The sequence below is a fragment of the Balearica regulorum genome, chromosome 2 (assembly GCF_011004875.1).
Source record: "Balearica regulorum gibbericeps isolate bBalReg1 chromosome 2, bBalReg1.pri, whole genome shotgun sequence".
Lineage (NCBI taxonomy): Eukaryota > Metazoa > Chordata > Aves > Gruiformes > Gruidae > Balearica > Balearica regulorum.
In genome coordinates this window covers 144,307,835-144,330,972 of record NC_046185.1, presented here as the reverse complement: position 1 = coordinate 144,330,972, position 23,138 = coordinate 144,307,835, and the positions used below count along the sequence as shown (strand labels likewise).

The following is a 23,138-nucleotide window of genomic DNA, read 5'->3' as shown; positions in this document are numbered from 1 at the left end:
GAGTGAGAAACAGCAAAGTTGGGAGGTGAGGTTGGCTGGTGTGATGGTACACTGGTTACAAATGAACTTCCACCTGCAGCACAGTTAGTCCGTTGTATTGTTTCTTGATATGTTTCTGTTTTCCTTTTAAAAAACAATTTACCACAGCTCGGATGGATCAGTATGCTGAAGTGGAGCAGAGTATGTTTTGTCTTCAGTAACTGGCAGTCATTCGTGCTGACATGGGCAGCACCGAAGAGATGATTAGTTTAGACACACAGTGCAGCTGTCACCTGGATAAGATGGGCTGCAGTTGCAGGGAGTTTTCACTTACTTCTGCATCAGGGAGCCACTAACGCATCTCTCTCTGAGTTTTGCCACATCACCATTGCCCTGCTAGACACATGTCTTTTTACTAGTTCCTCATGCGTTGGCAATGTGGTGGCCTCTCCTGTGCTCTCTCTGTAGCACATGCCAGTGGAAGTCACTTGCTGCAGTAATATGTCAGCGAAGAAAGGGCTGGTGATATTCCGATGGTTTGGCAAAATAGTCCCCTTATGCTTCTTTGTATTAGATAGTCTGAGAAGGAGGAGGGAAGATGGTATAACTTTCCTGGAAATAATTTGTCATGTGAGGTTTGTGAGTGGTTATCTGTTTTTTCCCATTTTGTTTTTGTGTAGTTTGCAGCGTAGCGGTGGCAACCAGCATTTGCAGATGCCAGTTTCTCATTTGGAAATCAGAAGGGTAAATACTGGGATGGATAGGTGCAAAACTCATGAGCTGAGCAGGGTAAATTTTCTTTTCTTTTCCTTTTTGTCAAAGGGGGAGTCGATTTCAGAGCAGTCGGAGTGGTGTAGCCCACACTGGTGGAATCTGCTCCTTGCTTAAAGGCGGAGGTGTGAATGAGGTAGGTGGGGATACTGCTATGAGCAAAAAGTGGTGGAAATTTATCTGCACAGAATTTATCAGCGCAGACATGTTCCTCAGAACACCTTACTGCTTCTTTGCTGAGGCAGAGTTTTCGTGCAGCTTTATAGAAGGGGTGTCTCAATGAAGAGTGATGAGTGAGTAAAGTCAGATATGGATTCAAATACACTTCTCAGAAGATTCTGCAGTATCCCATTGTTTGCAGCCACAATGGCAAGAAACAGACTTTCTCTTACTTAATTTGTCGATAAGCCAGCATTTAGTTTTCCTTATTTGTCCATTATCTAGCTGCTATGAAGTAAGAACTATAACACTGTGCATCTGATTTTGCCTTTTATTGCCTTGAAATGAGAAAAGTTTTACTTGCATCTGAGATACCTGTATGTAACTGATTACTCTTCCTACCTTGCTTGTTTCTTTCAGTTTGGAAAGCCAGACTTAATGGCAGTTACTCTGGCACAAACCTTGGCCCAAAACATTGGCATTTTCTCAGACAGAAGAAAACTTATAAGTGGTAAGGTTGTTTGCTTTTTCACTCTGTCTCAAGAGAAGATCTTAAAAGGTGGAGGATCTTATCAGAGTCTCTCTGATATGTATTTTTTCCCCATGTTTCTAACAATGTTGGCATATTTTAATTTTTCTTATAGTAACATGAGGAGAGGCTGACATTTCATTAATTTTCCTCTATTTAAATGCTGTGATATCCCCCTGCCCATAATTGCTGGCAGCACTGGTGTCACCATTTCAGTAAAAATGAATCATAAAGGTGTCTGCCACTTCCATTCATTTCAGGGAGACTGATGTCACACCCACAGACTGAACGGCTGCCATCTTACAGTGCAGAGGTAGAAACATACATTATTAGACCTGAGGCTGATGATGAGCCACCTCAGACCTGTTACATAGGACGGTTTTGACAACATAGATTTTTCCCTGTTTACCTTGATTGAATTCCTCTTGTAGATTACCCAAATCTCCTGTATTTGCCACCCTACTGCTACAATTCATCTGCTGTAACCTACATATTCAACTTCTTAGTAAACCCCTATTTACCTGCAATGCCTTAATTCAGATCTCTGCCACACCAACAAGCACCGCACCCTCCCTGCTTCCATGAAGTCCCAGCACATGGAGAACAAAAATGATTAAAACAATAATATAGTTTTGAAACAATTTAGATGATGAGTTGGCGTGCTTAGTTATAGGATCATGCGTACTTATGTGGCTTACATTCAGAAAAATAAATTACTATATTGAGTAATAGAACTCTGCTTAGGTGAATTTTGGTTTTAGGCATTGTAAAGAGTATAAAATGCAGAGATACATCTGCACGTAAAGATTTTTGCAGTTTACGTAATTTTGTTTTGGAAAATATTCAGAAATGTAGGATGGATGCTCTATGCTGCTAACATGTTCAGTATTCATTTTCTAGCTGCATATTATTAACCTGATACAGAGGCAGGGCAAAAGTGGAAATGGTTATAGTGGTGGTTCCCTTTTTTACAGCTGAGCAGAGGGAAGGACACAGTTTTGGTGGGGAGGGAGGAGAGTGCAACTGTTGGACAGAGCCTTGTTTCCTTTTTAATTGTACTTTTAAAATGCAAGCAATAAGCTGATGTTCATGTATTACGGTGAGGCAAATTGCAGAAAGAGAAGGATAAAAGTATACGTGCAAAGCAAATGTACAAAACTAGACACAAGTCACCGTTTTGAAAGTGGGGGGCTGAGACCAGAGCGAAGCAATCCCAGGCAGCCCGGCAGGGCAGAAGGGAGGGCTACCCTCTGCCTGCTGGGGAGTTGCCTGGGGAGGGGAGACAGGCAGGGAAGGGAGGGACAGCAGAGGAAGAAGCCGATAGATCCTGCTGTACTGGCTGGTGTTTACAGATCACAGTATGCATTATTGCTTGGTTGTTTTGGGGTTTTTTTCCAAGCAAAGATTTCCCCAGTCACATTAGCATAGTAGTAGAAGAGAACTAAAAAATTAGAAGGGTTAGAATGATTCTTTTTTTTTTTTTTAACTCTGAAAATTTGGGAATCAAATATCATGACATGGGAGAAGGCAGGAGCGCTGATTCACGATTGGCAAGTGCTGGAGGCCGACACTGCAGTTTTCCCTAACTTCACTTTGAGAGAAGGAAATTAAAACAGGACTATTTTCAAAGCTCAGGATTGGATAGAATCATGTATAGTTTTTGAAAGAAAGTTTGTCAGCATGCACTGATACACTTAAACTAAGGTGTGCAATAAACTAGCAAATTACTGTTTTCAACTTGTATTTAAATATGAAATGGAATTGATCACAGTGTGGGTTTTGTGCTAAGAAATGTATTATTTTGGACTCACAAGACTCAAGATGTAATTTTGTTGTTGTTGTTGTTGTCAGGTGAGTGCAAGTGTGAGGACACATGGTCTGGATGCATAATGGGAGACACGGGGTAAGGCATTTCACTAGAGGAAAGTCATGTCCTTTGTAAAATGACATAAAGAAAAGGTGTGAAAATGTCTGCCTATTGTGGTTCAGGAGAATATTTTCTGTCAATCATTTTTCAGAAAGTAAGGTACTAGCTGTACATCATATGTAGAAAAGACACTTTCAAATGTCAGAATAAATGAGTTAATGAGAGGGTATGTGAAGATTTTTGGTGACTGCTGGTTTAACTCACAAAGCATAGGGCTCAACAGCCATGCCAGGTCATTGCAAAGAAGCAGAAGCATGCGTAGCTTCTTTTCTCCTTCAAGTTTGCTGTTGAGTTGTGGGAACAAACAATGACACATGCTAATTCTGGAAATCCTATTATCAAATTTCTTAAGTATGTCTCATTTTAAGTGTTTCTGTTGGAATCTTTCATCTATATCATTTTTTTTTGTCCCCTAGTTTGATGCTTTTTTAACGTGTATATTCAGACCTTAATTCGTCGTGTTACAGGCTTCTCTTTTCTCGTGTGTATGAATTAATCTATATTTAGTTTTAGATATAGACAGTTCTCCAAATTATTAAACTAATTTCAAACTGACCTGCAAATTTTCACAATAGCTTTGTGATCGGAACAATTTTGAAGAAGCATATCTCATTCAAAGCTCTTTGGAAATGTGAATGTGTACCTTTTCACCTTGTGTACCTAAAAACATACTAGGTGTAGTTTTTCTGATTTTTAATGTGTTAAAAAGCCAGTCTAAGAAGCATTCTTGATTCTTGCAGAAGTGATTCCTTATCTAATGGTCTCTAAATTCTTTATCCGAAGTCCAAACCTTTCACATAATTAGGTACACAAAAAAAAGGCGCTTGTATTTACGTAGCTTATTGATGAAAGTTGGTGAATCTCACATTCTCTGTAGTCTTTAGATCTAAATCATAAATATTAGAGATGGAAAAGACCAATTATGTTTTGCAAGCCATCACTCCCAGCAATGCATGATTATTTTGTGTGGCATTTCTGCTAATATTTTTTTTATCCAGTGATGATCTGATACAGGAAAGCCCTTGAGACTCCAAAATCTGCTTGAAGCATAAGTACTTTCATGACTAAGGACCTGAACATAAAGATCATTTAAGTTACTTTGGGAAAAAATCTTCCCCTGTGGAAAGTATCCATGCAAAGATTCTCTGCATCATATTGGTTTTAGGTGGTGCACTGTGCCTTAGATTGGCACTTTGTACTCAAATGAAATTTATTCAGTGGGGCACATGAGAGAGGGAAGCCAAAATGTAGCTGATGTTTGTTAGAAGCATGTTTTAACATGGCATAACTCTATTATATAAAAATTCTCTGAGCCAGGAGAGCAATTTTATGTAAGATGGAAATGAACTATGAGCAATCTTTGTCTCGTGTGGTATGTACAGGAAGAAATAAATGTATTTCTGAGATCAGGCCTGTTAGTAGAACAGGACATGTTTGTGAGAACCCCACACTGTGTAATAACATTTGCGGTATTTGACGTGAAATAACTTAGTGAAATGTTTTAGACCTCTCACTTCCCATGAGCTCTTTGTCATTGTTGAAAGTTGCCATTTACTAAAATGATTTACAAATTAGGTAGAGTTAAAAGCGGATAGTCACTCTGATTCTGAACACTGTGTTTTTCATACTTTTTCTAAAGTATAACACTAAATTTCTCCTCCTATTTTGAAAAAAGGAAGTATAGTGTAAAAAGCACTTATAGAAAGTAATCCTGCTACCTTATTTCTGTGCAGGTATTATCTTCCAAGCAAGTTCTCCAAGTGTGATATTGAAGAGTATCATGAATTTTTAAACAATGGAGGTGGAGCCTGCCTTTTCAATAAACCCACCAAAGTAAGCAATACCTTATTAATGAGTATTATTTCTATTCTATTTCTAATTTAGATGAAACCAAGAAGAGTGAAAATGGTGATGTTAGAAAAAAAAAAAAACCCACCGGCAATTTTGATATTTCTGGTTCTCTCTTAAGTTCTAAATTTTCTGACATAGGAGTGAAAGTAGCTGATTTCAGTTCATAGAAGTTTGGAAATTATATTTAAATAAATTTTTAGTAAGTGATTTCATGTCCAGCAGAGTTCCCACAGGCTTCGATCTAGAACCATCCCGCACGCAATTTATTCTGAATGTTGTAAATTCAGTATGTTGCTGAATTTATTTGCCGAGGTTTCGAGTGTCTTGGTAAACTTTTGCACAGCTTGAATTCTAATTTGTGTTGGACTGATGTCTTTTGGTACAAATCTCTGGAAGCTGAAGTAAGATTGCTTTTATTTCACATCTGTCCTAAGATGAAGTCATGGCTCCTAGAGCCTCTGCAGGAGGTACACTGCCATGCAGCCTAGCAGCTTTGCAGGCACCAGCAGTTACAAGTGGTTGTGATATTCTCCCTCTTGGGAGAAGGCAAAGTTTTTACAATGGCTCTAAGAACAGAATTTGAAAATTAGGACTAGTTTTTCTAAAGCTGGAAGAGGCAGAGCAGGAGAAGAAGCCCCAAGGAGTACAGGAGAGACACTAGGAGAGCCCATGGCTGCTGAGTGCCTGTCATGCTCCTCATTCCCCAGGTGCTGCCCCCATGGTCCTCATCCTCATCACCAGGGTCCATCATCCCCTGAACTGTGTGTGCTGGGGAGAAACGTGTCTGGTGAGAACTGCTCAGATCATCTTAGCTCTGTGTTAGCTCCTCCCAGGCCAGCGCACGTGGTTCTGCACAACCCTGCCTTGTGCTGGGTAGTCCCCCAACAGGGAAGGCTGGTGAATCCCTGCTAGATCCTGGTTCTCAGTGCCAGTGTACCTCGCCTCATTTAGCAGGACATGCTACCTCTCTAAAGGCTTGGGGACAGGAGAGCTACAAAAGCATCAGGACCCAATTAAATGACTGACCTATCCTGTCCAAATTTGCCTCTCAAGTACGAAATCAGAGGTCTTGCTGCATGAATCTTGGAAATCAGGGGAAGTTGGGAATGTCTCTTGAGATAGTATTTGCCTTTTTGCTTCTCTTGTCTCAGTTTTGGCCTGCTAAACAGGTATATTCATGTGAAGGATGCAAAGAGTACGAAATGATTAACTGAGACATTTAAGGGAGCTAAATACAAAAGAAGGCTAAAGAAACCCCAGCCAAGATGCAAATGCTTCTACAATGGAGGATTTGCAGCAGGGTTTCAGTATATTCTTGCTCCATTTACTGAAGCATGTGTTAAAATATAAAGTAATCAGGATAATAATCTTGACTCTTTTCTATGTGTAATTAACTTTACCTATTCAATGGCTTTCAACAAGCAAAGGAAAGAGGCTAAGGCAGAAAGACAGTCCAATGTGGAAAAAAAGTCTTGATAGCTGGGGTGGTCACAGATGTAAAAGAGAAAGTCAATTCTGGAGTGATGCATGTTCTTCCTGGAGCAGCTGAGAAAAAATGCATGTTCTGAAAACCACACAATTTCAGTAAATGTTAGAGAGGGGAAGGGAAGGCATCAAATCTGGATAAGCTGAGTCTGCTTATTTCTCAAATGTCTCCTTTTCATGGCAGAATGTAAGTGGAGAGAAAGCATGGTAATTTGTTAATAAGATGTAAGATTTCTTATTCTTTAAAATGCACTTGAATTTTAGAAGTTTGCTTTTTCCCATCTCATTAAAGGTGGAGAGAAACATTGGTGGCTTTATTTCTTTGCCGAGTGAATTGTTTCCATAGTGTAATGTGTCTTTCTTGGGCTTATTTTAGAGATTAGGTTCATTTACACATCTGTTGCTCAGAAAAAATGATTACTCTCATCTCAATTTAGATTTAGGCAGCATTTACATTTTTTTCTAATGTCATGTGGAAATGTGAAGTTAGATGTGGAAGCTAGGGTGTTTTAGACTCTTTTATGTATTGTTGTTTGGGTTGGTTTAAAGTTATTGTCAATGAATGCCTATCTAATTCACAAGGCTGTCAAAGACGTGTTCCCTAGCAAGGGTGGTGAAACACAAGCTTACTTTTGCTTTTTGAGAAATATGAGATAAAGGAAAACTGATGTGACAAGCTTGATGCAGGGTTCAGCAGTGCTCCACTGTAAGATCAGCTGTGATCCTGAAAATTACATCAATGACTGCTAGAGCAGATTTGAGTGTATGTTCTTTCCAAATTAATGGTGAATTATATGACTTTGGGGGAAAAGTTACCCAATTTGCTTTTCATGGTTTTTTTCTTCCATTTCCTATTTAGCTATCCCTATGTACTGCAGCAAATTGGCCCAATGTTTTAAGGCAGGACTCTCTGTTACTGCCATTTACTTGTCTGTATTGTGCAGCACACCTAGAGATACTGAAGAAGTCATCTGGAAAAATTTCTAGGAAACAAGCAGTTTTAACAACTCTTTAATAATTGTAAAAGATAATTGCTTGCTTACATTTAATGTTAAATTCTACATAAGCATTTCATGCTGCAGTCAAATTTCCATTTCAATAGGGGGATCTAATAATAGCACATGAGCCTGTGCCATAAGCCTCAGGGTGGTTTGTGGCACAGTGAAGTACTCGGGGTGGTGCACCATCCTGTGGGCTACTGACAGAAAGGCAGCAGCTGGAGAGAATGAGCTCTATGCCACGACCGATGTACTTGTGCAGATGGCTCATGAGCAGAGTGGTTTCTGGAGCACTCCTAGTTTAATTGGAGAACTCAGGACAATCTGCAAAAGTTTAGTCTTGGTGACACACGTATATGCCTTCTCATTTATGTAATAAAAGCTACTATTATGTTTTCTTATGCTTAAAGGAAAAAAAAGTAATTTTTTTTTAAGAATTACTTTTAGAAATTTTAGGAAACGGGTAACAATGAAACTGCAAGTGACAGAATATAAGTGTCCATTAAAAGAGAGCATAGCATGGTTCCTATGTAAAAAATGGTGAATGAAACTTGCCCCTGGAAAGGAAAGTACTGCTAAAAATATACAGATTTAGACATTTTAAGTTACAGTTTAGGGGAGAGGCGGAAGGGGAAAGGGAGGAAGCCTCACAAGCTATATTTCTCATCTGCCTGTGACACATGGAAAACTGCTGAAAGTTCCCAACCGTGGTAGAGAAAAAGGGAAGGAAAAAGCATCCGACTACAACAAAAGCTGAAAAAGAAACCCAGCCTCTCCCCTCTCCCTGCATTTCTGAGCCACTTGCTCCCAAAGGACAGGGTTTTTATGGCTATTTCTTCTGAAAGTATAGTGTAGGCTTCAACCTGGGACACAGCTCTCATCACTTGAATTCTAGAAAAACAGCAATTGCAATCCGTGTGACAATAATGATTTTTTTTTTCTTTTATTGTCACACCTTTTCTTTTTGATTGTGGCTTCTACTCAAACTGAATCTGCTGTAAAAATGGCACTCATGCACAGAAGACGCTATGTGACTCAGCAGTATTGCTGAATTAGTTTACAGTGTTAGTTCTCTGCACATTTCGTTTGTGTTGTTTCTAGTCTACTTCTCCCTGAGTTGTAAGTACTGTTTTGTGGTTAATGCCTTTGGAGTGCTATATAAAAAAACACGTTGTACAAAGTAAATATGACAATGATTCCCTTAGGAGAGACATGCCCTTTGATTTTTGATTTTGTCCTGCAGCTTCTGGATCCTCCAGAATGTGGCAATGGCTTTGTGGAAGATGGAGAAGAGTGTGACTGTGGGACGATAGCAGTAAGTGCAATGTACTATAAACTGGCAAGTAGATTCTCCAGGACATGGTGCTGCTCATCACTGCTGTTAACATTAAGTGGAGGAAGACAGGCAATGTTAAGGTCTTGTGGCAAAGGATTAATCATTTCTTAAACTTGTCCATTATGTTTAACACAATGTGGATGCTGCCCATCACTGCCATTGAGATTGGGTGGAGGAAGACAGGCAATGTTAAGGTCCTGTAGCAAAGGATTCATCATTTCTTACCTTTTCCCATCATGTTTAACACAATGTGGGCCAGCTTTTTTATTTTATCACCACATAAATTCTGGTGAGTAATAGTAATAGCTACCTGTGCAGAATCAGCCCTTAAAAGATGTTAAAGAAAGTATTTTCCTAGATGGAAACATGACTCTGGTCAGTACTAAAATGTCAGTATATAATGACTGACACTGTGAAGTTAGAAAAAACTATTTCCTATATTCCATAGGAAACAGCAGCTTCATGCCCCACAGTGCATGCCTTTTTCTGCCTCCGGGTGCCTAAAAGCCTGGTTAAAAATCTGTTGTAGCGTGCTAAGACAAGAAGTAATAAGAGAGCTTGGAGCTCATCTGCTTTTCCCATGTATTCTGTTATAAGTGTGTGTGTTCCTCAGGAGTGTGCCAACGAAGGAGGAGAGTGCTGCAATACTTGCACCCTGACGGCAGGCTCCCAGTGCAGCAATGGGCTTTGCTGTCGGAAGTGCCGGGTAAGGGCAATGACCTACTCTGCAGCATCCTGGCAGGAATGCATCCAGGTGGCTACAGGCACCACAGCATGTCTTTTTCCTTGCAGACCTTGTGATTACTATTCTGAAAGCTTACCTTTTAAAGTTGGCTGAAAACTGGTTCGTCAGGGGCTATTCTCTGTCTTTTAGGCTTGGCTTCTTGGAGCCGGGACTGTGGTCAAATGCAGAGGTGAATTAAAGCCTTCCAGTTTCAGACCAGTTTGAATCAGGTTGAAGCTCCATGAAGTTTCCTTAGATGTCTTTGTTTAAATACGCCCATCCTTACCCATGTGCTGCTACCAGTGCCTTATGTGCTGCTCTGGATTTGCCTCATGAGACTGAGTGGAAAAATTGTACCACAGAGGGCCTGGGAGAAGGATATAGTAAAAAAACCCAAACCTGCAGCTAGCAGAATTGTTCAGAAGCGTTCATCTAAAAGATACCTGCCTTCAGTTAGGTCTGCCTGTGACACCTCATGTTTGGACTGACTGAAATCCCATTGAGTAAAGGGAATCAAGCCCTATGTAAACTATTAGTTATTCTTCCTGATACATCAGTAAATAGTAAAAGGAGGTTTAGCCAGATCTTGGCTCTAAGGGAGCCCAGCTAAATATGACTTCAAATACTTGTTTATACTCATTTAGTAATAATGATAATTATTATTAATGTTATTAAAACTGTGGTGTACTATGTGTGATATTTTAATCTTTGTCTGTGGGCATTTGAAGGTTTCATTTCCTTAGGAGGAACATTAGTAATAACTGTGGACCATATTCTTGACTTTGTGCTCATCCTAATGTTAAAAAAAGAAAAAGCACAGATTATGCTGGAACAGATCACATTTCCCTAAGCACATTCCTTTTTTTTAATGTAATATAAAAAAAAAATCAGCAGATTGCCAGTGTGGGTGAATTTTGTTCAAGTATCCAAGTCACATAGGCACCATATTAAAGACTATCAGAAAAAAATTAAGCTTCTGTGTACCTACATTATTTTTGCAAATGAGACAAGGGTTTATCTACATACAGAGTGGCGAGGGTGAGCCAATGAAGAGAGAGGCAGAATCTAGCAAATCATGTGTCCCTAGGAGATGTTAATCAGGACAACTCAAAAAACCAGATATAACAGTTCCCAAACTTGGGGTTACCTTCCCCTGTAATACCCTGCCTGAAGGAGGGATTGCAAGCAAAGCGTGGTGCGTGTACATCCCAGCATCCTGTGGTGTCTCTGACAACATTCCTGTCTCTCTCTGCATTTTTCCAGAGACTGATAGCAAAAAGATAAGCTGAAGGCTGAGAAAGTACCAGAGTCTAGCTCTTCCACTGACGTGTGCCCATTCACACCAGCTGTGAAGTTAGCAGTTGTCCCCAAAAATATGTACGTGCATGCAGATCCCCCCAAAAAGTCACAGAGCTGCAAAATGAACCGGGTATCACAGAATTAAACTTTTCAGGAAAAAGGAGGAATCTGTAGTATGTCCATGACCAGAAGCACTAACAATTGCTACTAATAGGATGTCTTCCTGCTTTTACAGGTCTTGAGACTTAGCACAGAAGTCTTTAACCAAAATGACTATGTTAGGTCTCTGGTACATTTTTCATTGTTAAATGTCTGGTCACTTAGAAAATGATGTCAAACCATACAGAATTCAGTACATTTAGTAATAGTTTCTGTTCTACAACAGTATCGGGGCATGGTAATAACCAGAGTGTTTACACCTAAAGCTTTGCAGTGTTCTTTATTCCTAGAGGGAAGATCAGGATTACTCTCCCTGTTTTATAAAGAAGGGTAAAATAGTCACAAAAAGGCGCAATGCCCTGGTCAAGATAATGCTGCAAGCCAGTAGGGTGTTGGTTTGATAAACCGCAGGGGTCCTGTGTCCCAGGAGAGCGCTGATGCTGCTCGGCCCTGCACTCAGTGCACTTGGGAGGGGGTGCCTCAGAGAGGGGTGCCACTTGCACCAGTAAATCATAGAATCATAGAACCTTTAAGAGTGGAAAAGACCTCTGAGATCATCAAGTCCAACCGCCAACCCAACACCACCACGTCTACTAAACCATGTCCCGAAGTGCCATGTCTACGTGTTTTTTGAACACCTTCAGGGATGGTGACTCCACCACCTCTCTGGGGAGCCTGTTCCAATGCCTGACCACTCTTTCGGTGAAGAAATTTTTCCTACTATCTAATCTTAACCTCCCCTGATGCAGCTTGAGACCATTTCCTCTTATCCTTTCGCTAATTACTTGGGAGAAGAGATCAACACCCACACCAGTGCAGCCTCCTTTGAGGTAGTTGTAGAGAGCAATAAGGTCTCCCCTCAGCCTCCTCCAGGCTAAACACGCCCAGTTCCCTCAGCTGCTCCTCATAAGACTTGTGCTCCAGTCCCTTTACCAGCTTCGTTGCCCTTCTCTGGACACACTCCAGCCCTCAATGTCCTTCTCGTACTGAGCGGCCCAAAACTGAACACAGTATTCAAGGTGCAAATGGCCATGGCTTGGGTGGTGCAACATCTCACTTCAGTCAGCACATTAATAGTTCCCATTTTTTATTTTAGTTAAAACTCTAAGGAAGCATTGCATTTAAGGCAAGGTACAGAGAAACCAAGACACTAATTTTCTGTCTTTTTTTTCCAGTTTGAACCTAAAGGAGTTTTGTGCCGAGAAGCAGTGAATGATTGTGATATTGCAGAGAACTGCACAGGAAATTCCAGTCAGGTGATTTTTATATTTTCTGTCCAAGAGATAAAAAAACCCACCTGTAGTCTCTCAATCACTATGAGTGTTACCATTTTGTATAGTAAGGTGTATAAAAATTGTATTAAACCTGCTGATGCTGAAAAAACAAGCATGATACTGAAATAATTTTCCATATGACTTTTGTTCTATACTTTGCTTCCATGCTTGTCTGCTCTATGATCTATTAGTTATTTTCTCTTTCTATAGTGTTCTCCCAACATTCATAAAATGGATGGATATTCATGTGATAACAAGCAGGTAATTAGCACTTCAATTTATTTTACATTGTTTCTGCTTTTATAGATTGCTTTTTATAGATTTTGATTTAAGATCTTTGGAAGTCACCTGGGACAGTTCTGCTGACATTCCTAAGTTTTGGGTGCTAGTCATATTTTGGAGCTAAACATTTAAATGAACAGAAAGTAGAATCACATATTAGTTGCCTCAATAGAAAGCATGTGACAAATCTGCATATTAAACAAATACATATTTTGGAAAACCAAGTTATTTGAAACTTTTTCTGTATCTTTTCTTTCTCACTAGGGTATTTGTTTTGGAGGAAGATGTAAAACCAGGGACCGGCAGTGTAAATATATCTGGGGTGAAAGTGAGTGAATATTATTGTTTCTAAGTTGTTTGTTGTTCATGTGGCTTGAAAGAATATCTTAGCTAAGAAAAATTATGGAAGACACACATTCAGAACCATTTAAAAAAGCTAGAACTGCATGTCCCTCCCCACCTTCCCCCCTCATTTTGTCTTTCCGTGCTCTTTTTCCAGCTCTTTCTCTAGTGTTGGTTAACTTACTGGTGATTATTCTGAATTCTTAGGTTTAAGTTCTCATTAATAACTACCTAGGGAACGTATACTCATATTTATTGATTTATTTCAGTGGCTTCTGGACATTTTTGACCAATAAACCCTGGTCAATCTGAACAAAATTTTAAAACAGTCCTGTGGTGCCAATATAAAACTTTTCATTGAGAGCACTGTACAGAGTCTCACAGGCCACCTGCAGACCATGGTACTGCAGTTCACAGCTTGCACTTTGTGCATCCCCATTTCCCAGGACCTGGCTTTTCAAAGTCTTCATCTTCTTAGAAGATACTTGTTTGTGTTTTTAGAAGTGACAGCTGCTGACAGGTACTGCTATGAGAAGCTGAATATTGAAGGAACCGAGAAAGGAAACTGTGGAAGAGACAAGGACTCTTGGATACAATGCAATAAACAGTAAGTTGATCCATTTAGAAAACAACTGCTATGAGATTTTTTTATCCCTGATCCAGTTCTTTAGCTGTCATGAAGAGACTCAAAAAGCCTCTGTACGGATCAGACTTCTGCAGACCATAGTGCAGGAAATTCTGGAGGGAGTGGAGTGTCGAGCGGAGATGACCTCTGACAGGAGAGCACCATCTGAATTTTGGGAGCACTTGGACCAAAAGTGTTCCTAATACTGTTGGTGAGGCCTAGCAGTGCTGAGGAGAGCAGCCTGTGGTTTCACGTCTCAGTGTGGTGTTCACCTTTTATGCTGTGCCATTGCATTGCTAAGTTGTGTTCGCTTTTCATTGTACTGTAATTTTCCACATCTTTTCCTGCAAGTTGCTGCCTAGACTATAGTTTCACATTCTGTATTTATGCATTTGATTATTTCTGCCCATTTCTGAACCTTTTGCCAGTCCTTATCAAACTGCACCCTGTTTTTTCAGATGAATTCTCCATTCTGGCAATGCCATTTGAATTCTAGTCCTGCCTACAGGTGAACTAATATCCTTTCCCACCTTTCTGTGCAGATTTGATAACCTTACTTCTGTTCCATTACAAATTCATGAGCAAAAATATTCAGTAATATGGGATAGGCCAGATCCTTCTATTCTGACAGTACACAGGTCTCTGCACACAAATTGTAAAGTCCCTTCAACAGTTGAATTAAACGTGGTATCTCTGGTTCCCTTACATATGTGTCATATGAGAGTTTGTTTAAAGCCAGTATCTACTGTTTCTCCTCTATGGGCCAGTTACTGTATCTTAGTAGGATATTAAATCAATTTGATGTGGTTTGTTCTTGACAGCTCCCTCCTTGCTATTACTCAGAGCATTTTTGATAATACATCATAAAAGAGACTTTTCCCAGTCTAAGCTCCAAGAAGAGTAATTTTCTTGGGAAACAAGACATCATTTGTGGGAGTTACTGTCACTGGGAAAAAAACAAGGAATAAAAAGCATATTACAAAGCAAGTGAAAAAACCTACATTTTTTTATTATCCATTTTTATTGAATTTTATTTTTGGTGAGTATCTGTTTATTCTCTCAATTCAGGGATGTGCTTTGTGGATACCTTCTGTGCTCCAATATATCCAGTGTGCCCAGACTTGGAGAACTTGATGGTGAAATCACATCTTCAATCTTGCAGTTTGGAAAAGTCTACAATTGCAGGTAATTGGAAATCTGGAAAACAGAACAGAGACAATCAATATCCATCTTGCATAGGAAAGCAGCTTTCTCATTTCTAAGTGGAGAACAACTGTTTACATTAAAGTTTTTTCCCTATTAACACATAACCATTATTCCAGCTCAACCTTTGTTAAGCTTCAGGAAACGGACTGCATGTGGGGAGTGCAGCTGTTTTGCAGTCTCCTCTGTGTAGTAGTTAATTTTGCCTGTAGAGGCATAATGCTCTTCTCTGGCCTCTTGATTTTACATTCTTTAATGTTTGTACAGTACTTAATGTACTTAAAATACTTAGACATATGCCTGCACTGCCAAAGCTAACTGGCAGCTTAATACGTTGCCATATGTTAGCTGAATCCCAATTATAGACCTGGTGTGTTCTCGTAGCTTCACACAACAGTAAGATGAAATAAAGTCCTACACAAGTAAACTCAGTGTTTTATCTAATACTAGCTCTTACATAGGAAAAATGGTCTTTGTTTTCACCATTACATTTTTTGATGTAGATATACCGTGTTTTGGTTTGTTTCACATTAGGGCCAGTGAGATAAATAAGCCAATACTTACACTTTCCTGGTCCTGGGCATCGTATAATGCAGAGAGAAATGAAGGCAGCAGCCCTGAGCCCAGTTTCTCAAGCAGTCCCATCTAATCACAAAACAAGTCTCTGGGGTCCTCTTGGTTGTCTTGCAGTGGTGGCCATGTGAAGCTCGATGAGGAGACAGACCTAGGCTATGTGGAGAATGGGACGCCGTGTGGGCCGAACATGGTCTGCCTTGAGCATCGCTGCCTCCCCACCGAGGCCTTCAACTTCAGTACCTGCCCAGGCACCACAGACAGCCAGATTTGTTCAGGACATGGTGTATGTTTTTGTACTCTTTAATCTTTTTTTTCTGTTTTTGCTGAGTACCTGACATTGTGTAGTGTACTAGCTAGACCTTTCAGGAAGCCAGCAGCATGACTCTAGAAGTCTTTATACTGGAAAAGCTTTTGAAAAGGAAAGGGGGAGGAGGCATATAAGTAAACATAATGCGTATACCAGTCAAGGCATCTTAAATAATGAATCATAGTAAGTATGTACTAGTTTTGCAAAAATTTTATCAATCAATTCTTTTGCTATCACTTCTGCTACCTTGATTGATACTTCCTCAAACAATGCACTGGAGAATATAAAGGTTTTATGAACCGAGAAACTTGGGTTTCTGTTCGTCCAGATGCTCTTTTTAATTCACTCTTTATTGTGTAAACAGCCAAGAGGGTTCATAAAGTTGTTGGATTTTGTTTGCTGAGAGTTACTTTGCCCTAGAGAAGAGGGCAGTGAGCTGGCTCTTGGCTAGTGGCAGCTTCTCTGCTCAGTGCACAGCCTATGGCTTTATTGTGGCCCTGGCGAGTCCCCTTGTCCCTCACACAGTTTGAAACAGTGTCCAGGTCCCTACGTCTGAGCTGAGATCAAAGGAGTTGTTCTCTCGTAATGTTTTTTGTCTTTTACACTTCACTAAAACTCCCTTTTTTGTCTGAAATTAACCTCTTCATCATATATTGAAAAAATAAAATCATTGAAGTTCAGTGTTTCCCAAAGCAATTATAAATGGCTCTATTATATATTACATTAAAATATAGTAATGTAATTAATACATATTACATATATTTATATTAAAAGTATAATAATACACTTATATCTAATATAAATTAAAATTGCTGTATATTAAAAATGTTCTGCAAAATTTTGCAGGCAGTCAAAATCAGTGCTATGTGTCTCTACCTATACTGCAAGTATTAATTACGGAAATAGATTAATTTTGTGATTTTATTCTGAGCTACACTTTTGGCTGCAGGTTTGTAGCAATGAAATAAAGTGTGTCTGTGACCGATTCTGGGGAGGAGATGACTGCAGTTCTCGCATCAAAGATGACATATTTTTTGATAAAGATGCCATCAATAAAGGTACGTTGTTATAATTTTTACCAATAACTGGAAAACCTTGAATTTCGAGGAGAGTTCATTAAGAAAAACTAGATCAGCTACTCTTTCAGTTAGCATACAACACGGTGCACCATTAGGAGCCTCATTCCCTTCCCTTCCTCCCACAGCAGAAGCACTTGATGTCTGTGAATGAGGTCTCAGACCTGGGGCTGGATGCGAGCGGTGCCGCTCACAAGCACTCAGTGCATCTCTCGGGACTGGCACTGTTGTGTCTGCTTGTACCTTGCTTGTCCCAATCATCTGAGCGGCCTTATTAAGTATATTGATAGATTAGGACAAGCAAAAGGTTACTGGGACTTTTCATATCTAGATGGAAAGTAATGTTACTTACATGATTGGTTTTTATTTGAAAATTTTTTATTACATGGCCAGTATGCAGGATGTTGGCACACAAATTTTAGGCTTTTACATTTTTTGAGTGAAAGCTTTTATTCATCTTTAGGCTTGCATACAAGAGAAAGATATATTGTGGAAAAGTGAGGATGTAAATGGTTTTCATTATAAATCCTTATGGGGGGACAGTTTTGCCATCTTCCAGAATGTCTCTTTTGGTTAGTTTATTCAGCTATGGAAGGGATTTCAGCAAAACCAAACAAATAGTCATTCTATTCCAATATAAGCATGTATTTGCCAGGCAGGTTACAAGAACATAAGGTACAGCAGTTTAATATTGGTAACATTATATTGGCATACCTGCCACAACTTTCCCATGTTAGCAAGTGTTCAGTTAAGGGAAATGGACACGGAGGTCAAAGCTTGATTTACAAATGATTTTTTTATGTGCTTGCTATACTTCAAGATTTTATCAGTGGTTACAGTTACTCAGCCTAGTGCAAGTTGTCCAGGCAGGCTTTTGAAAGACAGAGCATTTACTGTTTTTGTACATTTTTCTCCTAAAACCCTGTATTTTTTCCTCTTTCTTGTGTTTCCAGGTGTTGTTAGCACAAATATAATAATAGGGGCTATTGCTGGCACCATTTTAGTGTTGGCTCTCGTTTTAGGAATAACTGGTTGGGGTTACAAGTAAGTAAATTGTGTTCTTCTTAATACAGTTTAAAAATATGTTTCTTTCATCTGATAGCTGATTATGTTATGAAAAGAACAATTCAAATATAATCTAAAAAATCCAAATTGCATTGTATTTACACAGTGACATTTTTATAGTATTAGCATTTTTCAAGCAATGTGTATGTGGGTTTGGAGAGCATGATCCAGGTTTGAAATTTATTTCTTAGGTATTTGTTTTCTTTTTTTTATAGAAGATCAGATTATGATTTTACTATATCTAACAAAGGAAATACAAGATTATAATCTGATTCAATTATAAATCTTTCCTAATGACGAAGTAAATTTAGCAGGATTAGTCTTTAGTCAGTCAGTAAAGCATTTAACGATAGGCTTCCTTAAACAGATACTTACATACTGTCAGCTTAACCTGAAATTAATTCAGGCATGTTTTTTGGTAAGAGAAAGATCTGTAATTTGCAAATAAGGTGCAAGTTCTCTCCTGGTGTAGAGCTGTCAGTGTTCTGCTCGCTGAGAGGCAAAACGGATTATTTTAGCCTGACTGATCTTTTTCAGTTTTTCTCCTTTTGTGAATTTCTTCTAAAAACAGACGGGTTTAGGGGTTTTGCATGTATTAAAAAAAGATTCAAGGTACTTACTTTGTCACCAAAGAGAGTGAGACTGACTCCTGAAGCCCTTCCTCCACAGGTCCTTGGTGTGTTGGAGGGCAGGGCAGGTTCAGGGGCAGACAGTGCTGTGGCTGGGACACGGCCCCAGTGGTTTGACATAATGAACTGGCACATCCCCTGCTGTTTTGTTAGACTGAGGTAGGCTAAGGGAAGCTCAGAAATATGTAAGGAAAGGAGCATTTGGAAAAAAGCATGAAGATTAGGATAGTAGGTTATGCATATTACCCTCAGCTTCCTGCACTATCTGAAAATCTGGACTTCTGTTTTGAGTACAACTCTAAAAGTTAAGGGCTGATTTTGAGATCCCATCTAGCCAGTGGGATTAGTTTTTGGAGGTGGAGGGCAAGAGTGCACCTTTCACTAACAGCATCACAGTGAATAGATTTAATCTCATCATCAGCTGCACCTCCAGCTGAGCACTGACTTTAGCCATCAGCATGAATATATTTTCCTTGTTTATTCTGATTTAGTATGTTTATAAGTATGTTTATTTCAGAAGTGTTTTTTGTAGAAATATTTTGAGCAAAAATTTAATTCTGCATACATTGCTTTTCTCTTTACTTTTTTTTTTCTCTGACTGACTATGTATAACCGCATAGTGATAGCTCATTCTTCTTTCTTTCTCTTCTCTTTGTATGGAAAGAAACTACAGAAGACAGAGGTATGTGATAAAAGTAATGGAATGTACCTTAGAAAGCTCTGAAAATAGCTTTTCTTCTCTCTTGCTCATTTACATGCTATAAAGAAAATACAGAGATGAATTATCATATTTTAAAGAATATTTGCTTGAATATGTCAAATTGGTATTCATTCTATAAATGCATTGCTTGAAATCCTGATTTCATTGGACTCAGTAGCAAAAATAATGTTTACTTCTGAGATAGACTATTTTATTTAGGAAAACAGGAGAATATTTCCAATAAGAGAGACTGAAAATCTGCTATTAGAGATGAAAGTGTTCTTGGGAGGCTGAGAATTGAATAATTAATATTAACATGATGTTCGGGAGCCTTTTGAGACAAATTTATTCCTGGAGCTTCTTTGCAGTTAAAAATACAATGCAGTTAAATTGCTGTGCGAATGAAGAGCCTGTTCTTTCCCGCCACCCTGCTTGACTGATTTGTAGCTAAAGCATGGTATCATCTTCAGCACAAGGCTGAGCTTTCACACTTTCAAGTTTGTGGCCAAAACCCAAACAGTTCCTCATGACTGGGGTTTGGCTCCTGGAAGACTTCTTCTCTTTGATGGCTCATCTGCCTGGCAGATGGGTCTTCTGGGAAGGAGTCAGCTCCTTCCTCTCCCAGTCCCCCACAGATAAGAGGGTTTCTGAAATTCCCCTGCTTTCTGCCTCTATCACCACCTCCTGGTCCAAGCTGCTGCTTTGTTTGTTGCTGCTACCCGTTGTACTTGTTCTCCATTTCCCCTGCCTGTGTAGCGCTTCATCTGCCAGGCTCAAAATACTTGCAAAAAGCAGAAGAGCACTGCCAGGTGCTGGCTGTGTACTACAAGGTCAGATAGGTAGCAGGAACAGTAACAGAAAAAAGGCAAAGCATTGAAGTCAAGCGTTAGGGAGAGGTTGGTGGGTCAGAAATGTCACCTGGCACAAAGAAGGCAAAATTTCAGGATTTGGTGCTGTTTAGTGGAACGTGATGTATCTACAAGTGCAGGCTAACGTGGCCATCAAGTCACTCTGCTGAGGATGTTTCAGTATTGGCTGAGGACAGAGCAGCCAAAACCTTGAAATATGGAAAAAGACCACCCCAAGCATGTTTGCATTGGAATATTAGAGAATCTAACTTTTCCAGATTCCCTCATCTCCAGAAATTAATATGTGGACAGAGAGCTGTGAGTATGCAGTAAGTCTGCAGCTGTGTCTGTGGGCATGGGCAGAGTGGAAACCAGAATAAGCTGAGGCTTTTCAAGGTGATGGTGGGCTCCATCGTTTCAAAGATGATGGAGATATTTAGTAACTAAATCTCCTTCATGCAGAAAATGAAGTTCTGTAGGCTGACTTCTGAATAGAATAATTTTGGATATGTACAAGGAGTGATCCACAAATGGAAAAACCAGACATCCACCAGAGTATCCTGTTTTTTTAAATTGTTTATGATTACTCTTTAAATAAAGGTAAAAACAAGCCATTGAGGTATTTTTGAGCATTACATAAGGAATCATATTTGGTAGTACTAAGTAACTGAAACAAGTAAACTGAAAGTAATAAAAAGAGCCAATTAGCAAGGATTCTGCCAGCTGGGATAGTGTGGCTTAAAGGGCACAGCTACATGGGACAAGGTATTTCTGATGGACTAACGAGAGAGCAGTTTGCTGGAGGAACCCTGGAGAGCAGAGCTGCCCCCACTGAGTCAGCTCTGAACACACCCATGTCCCAGCTGAGGAATGGGACAAGAACTGAGACTCGAGAGGTGTTAGAAGAAATAGTGTGGAAGTACTGCACTACACTAATGATTTATATGCCATATAATTATATGTTTTAAATACTTTAGGAGCATTAGAAATTCAGATATGGAATGAAGAGAGCCCAGTTCAGGTCTGTAGTTGGACACAATCTGAATGTGAATCAACCTTCTGATAAATGTGCATCTTAATAGGGGCAGACTGAAGTAAAAAGACCTTGGAAAGTGCAAGGCTGAATAGATAATTAACTTGCTGGTATTATGATACAGCCAGCTTTCAAAGTAGCCACTTGTACTAGGGAGGATTTTTCAACTTGGTGGAACTGTAACTGGAATATTTGCATGGCAGTTTTGCTGCTGGCAATGAATTCACCATCTGCAAAAAAGTTGCATAACTTCATTAGGACTCTGTAATGCATAGATAGTTTTATGCACCATAACCAAGCTTCTGGTACTGGAAAAGGATAAACTATTGTCAAATATGTGTGGCATTATTTTTGTGCGTCTTGGCAGATTGAGTCTGCTGTGGTAATGAGGAGTAGCTGAGAACCTCTGACACTGGCGTTAGTTCCCCGGCACAAAAATACTGGAGGTTTTTTTCCTCCTGAGGTTTAAACAACTCAACAGGTTGCTATTCTTGTATTCAATAATGATCAGAAAAATAAAATGGAAAGAATCTACCTCAGAAAGAAAAAAGCATTCGCTTTTCCTGAACTCCTTTTTGATGCAGGCCTGCATTCAGCTCAGGCTGCAGTACTTGTACTGCACTGGGGATGCTTTTCGCAACCAACACGATGAGCCATTTGAAATGTCTGAACTTGGTTATCCAATGTCTCAAGAACCACAAACTATTCACTTTGAAAATTGTGATCAGAGTTTATCAGTGAAATGTATCTTGTTTTCCCTTACCAAAATCACATAATCCACTTTTTCTGCATGTATCAGAAGCACGTGGGAGTTTTCTTTCAGATGGTTGAATTATTTATTAATAGGTTTATTGTGTGTGGTTAACAGGTTTCCTCAAGGATCGCTATCCTTGCCTCTTTCTTTTAAACTAATGTTTGTGCATGTTTGTGTGCGTGCTGGTGCCTGTCATGTTTTCTGACTCTACAATGTTTATTATAATTTAGACAAATACCCCAGGGAGATTATGTAAAAAAGCCTGGAGAGGCCGACTCTTTTTATAGCGACATGCCTCCTGGAGTCAGCACAAACTCTGCATCTAGTTCTAAGAAGAGGTCTGCTTTTCTGTCGCATTTTCAGATTTCTACCTGTTCCATCACCCATTATTCCATTAGTCAGAACATTTCATTGTTTTGCAGCAGGTTTGATTCTTTCTTCTTTCTTTGTGGAGTGTTTGAAATAGCATCCTTTGTGCTTTGATTACTGATTTTTCTCACATGCCCTGAGCTGCTAATTATTACAATTAGGCGAGAATAAACAAGTTTTCCATTGTAAACCAATTTTCAGTTAATCAAATTTTCATCATCTCCCTGCTTGAGAATTGTTTTCAAGTAGACTGTAATAATAATTGCTGGCTCCAAAAAAACCCGTAAAAACCCCACAACTTTTTTAATCACAGTCATGTAATCAAAGAAAAGGAACACTGTCTTGCTTCAATAATAAACATAAAATGTTCAATATGAATGTTATTTTTATATCTTTATTTGTCAGTGTCTTTAATTCACTGAGTTGACCTAGACTTCTGGATAATATTCTTGCTGTCTCACATTAAAGATGATGGTGCTTGCATTTTATTCCACTTACTAGACTAGTACACTAAATGGTCACCAAGTGTTATCTTAGAAAATAATTCTACAAAGACTTTCTGTAGTTTTGTGCTTGCTATTATGAGTAAACAAGGAGGGCATTAGATTTTGCCCTTGATCAAATTTCGCTAATTCTGTTATTGTTCCGGGTACTTAAAAAAACCCAACAACATTTTAAAACGGAAAGTTCATTGAAAAGCATTGAGAGTCATTTGTAATTGCTAAGGTCATTAGGTCATGATGCTCACCATCCCTCTGCAGTTAGAGATCCTTTAATTAAGAAAATCTCCAGCTAGCACTTTAAAAAAAATTACAGGAAGCACTGTGTCACAGGAGGG

The 23,138-nt window shown here is 39.3% G+C and overlaps 1 protein-coding gene across 4 annotated transcripts in view; it reads left to right on the top strand.

Moving 5' to 3' along the window:
* The window catches only part of ADAM22 (ADAM metallopeptidase domain 22), a 135,738-nt gene that overhangs the window by 92,390 nt on the left and 20,210 nt on the right, over positions 1–23,138 (top strand). For 2 of the 4 annotated variants that reach the window (XM_075746242.1, XM_075746241.1), the window contains exons 12-27: positions 802–886; positions 1,330–1,420; positions 3,290–3,341; positions 5,099–5,198; positions 8,943–9,014; positions 9,649–9,741; positions 12,393–12,473; positions 12,702–12,752; positions 13,038–13,101; positions 13,617–13,722; positions 14,809–14,925; positions 15,634–15,802; positions 16,776–16,884; positions 17,856–17,946; positions 19,261–19,278; positions 22,162–22,269. In XM_075746242.1, coding sequence (XP_075602357.1) covers positions 802–886; positions 1,330–1,420; positions 3,290–3,341; positions 5,099–5,198; positions 8,943–9,014; positions 9,649–9,741; positions 12,393–12,473; positions 12,702–12,752; positions 13,038–13,101; positions 13,617–13,722; positions 14,809–14,925; positions 15,634–15,802; positions 16,776–16,884; positions 17,856–17,946; positions 19,261–19,278; positions 22,162–22,269 — 1,407 coding nt within the window. The remainder of the gene's footprint in view (positions 1–801; positions 887–1,329; positions 1,421–3,289; positions 3,342–5,098; positions 5,199–8,942; positions 9,015–9,648; positions 9,742–12,392; positions 12,474–12,701; positions 12,753–13,037; positions 13,102–13,616; positions 13,723–14,808; positions 14,926–15,633; positions 15,803–16,775; positions 16,885–17,855; positions 17,947–19,260; positions 19,279–22,161; positions 22,270–23,138) is intronic. The other 2 variants (XM_075746243.1, XM_075746244.1) reach the window with 1 other exon arrangement.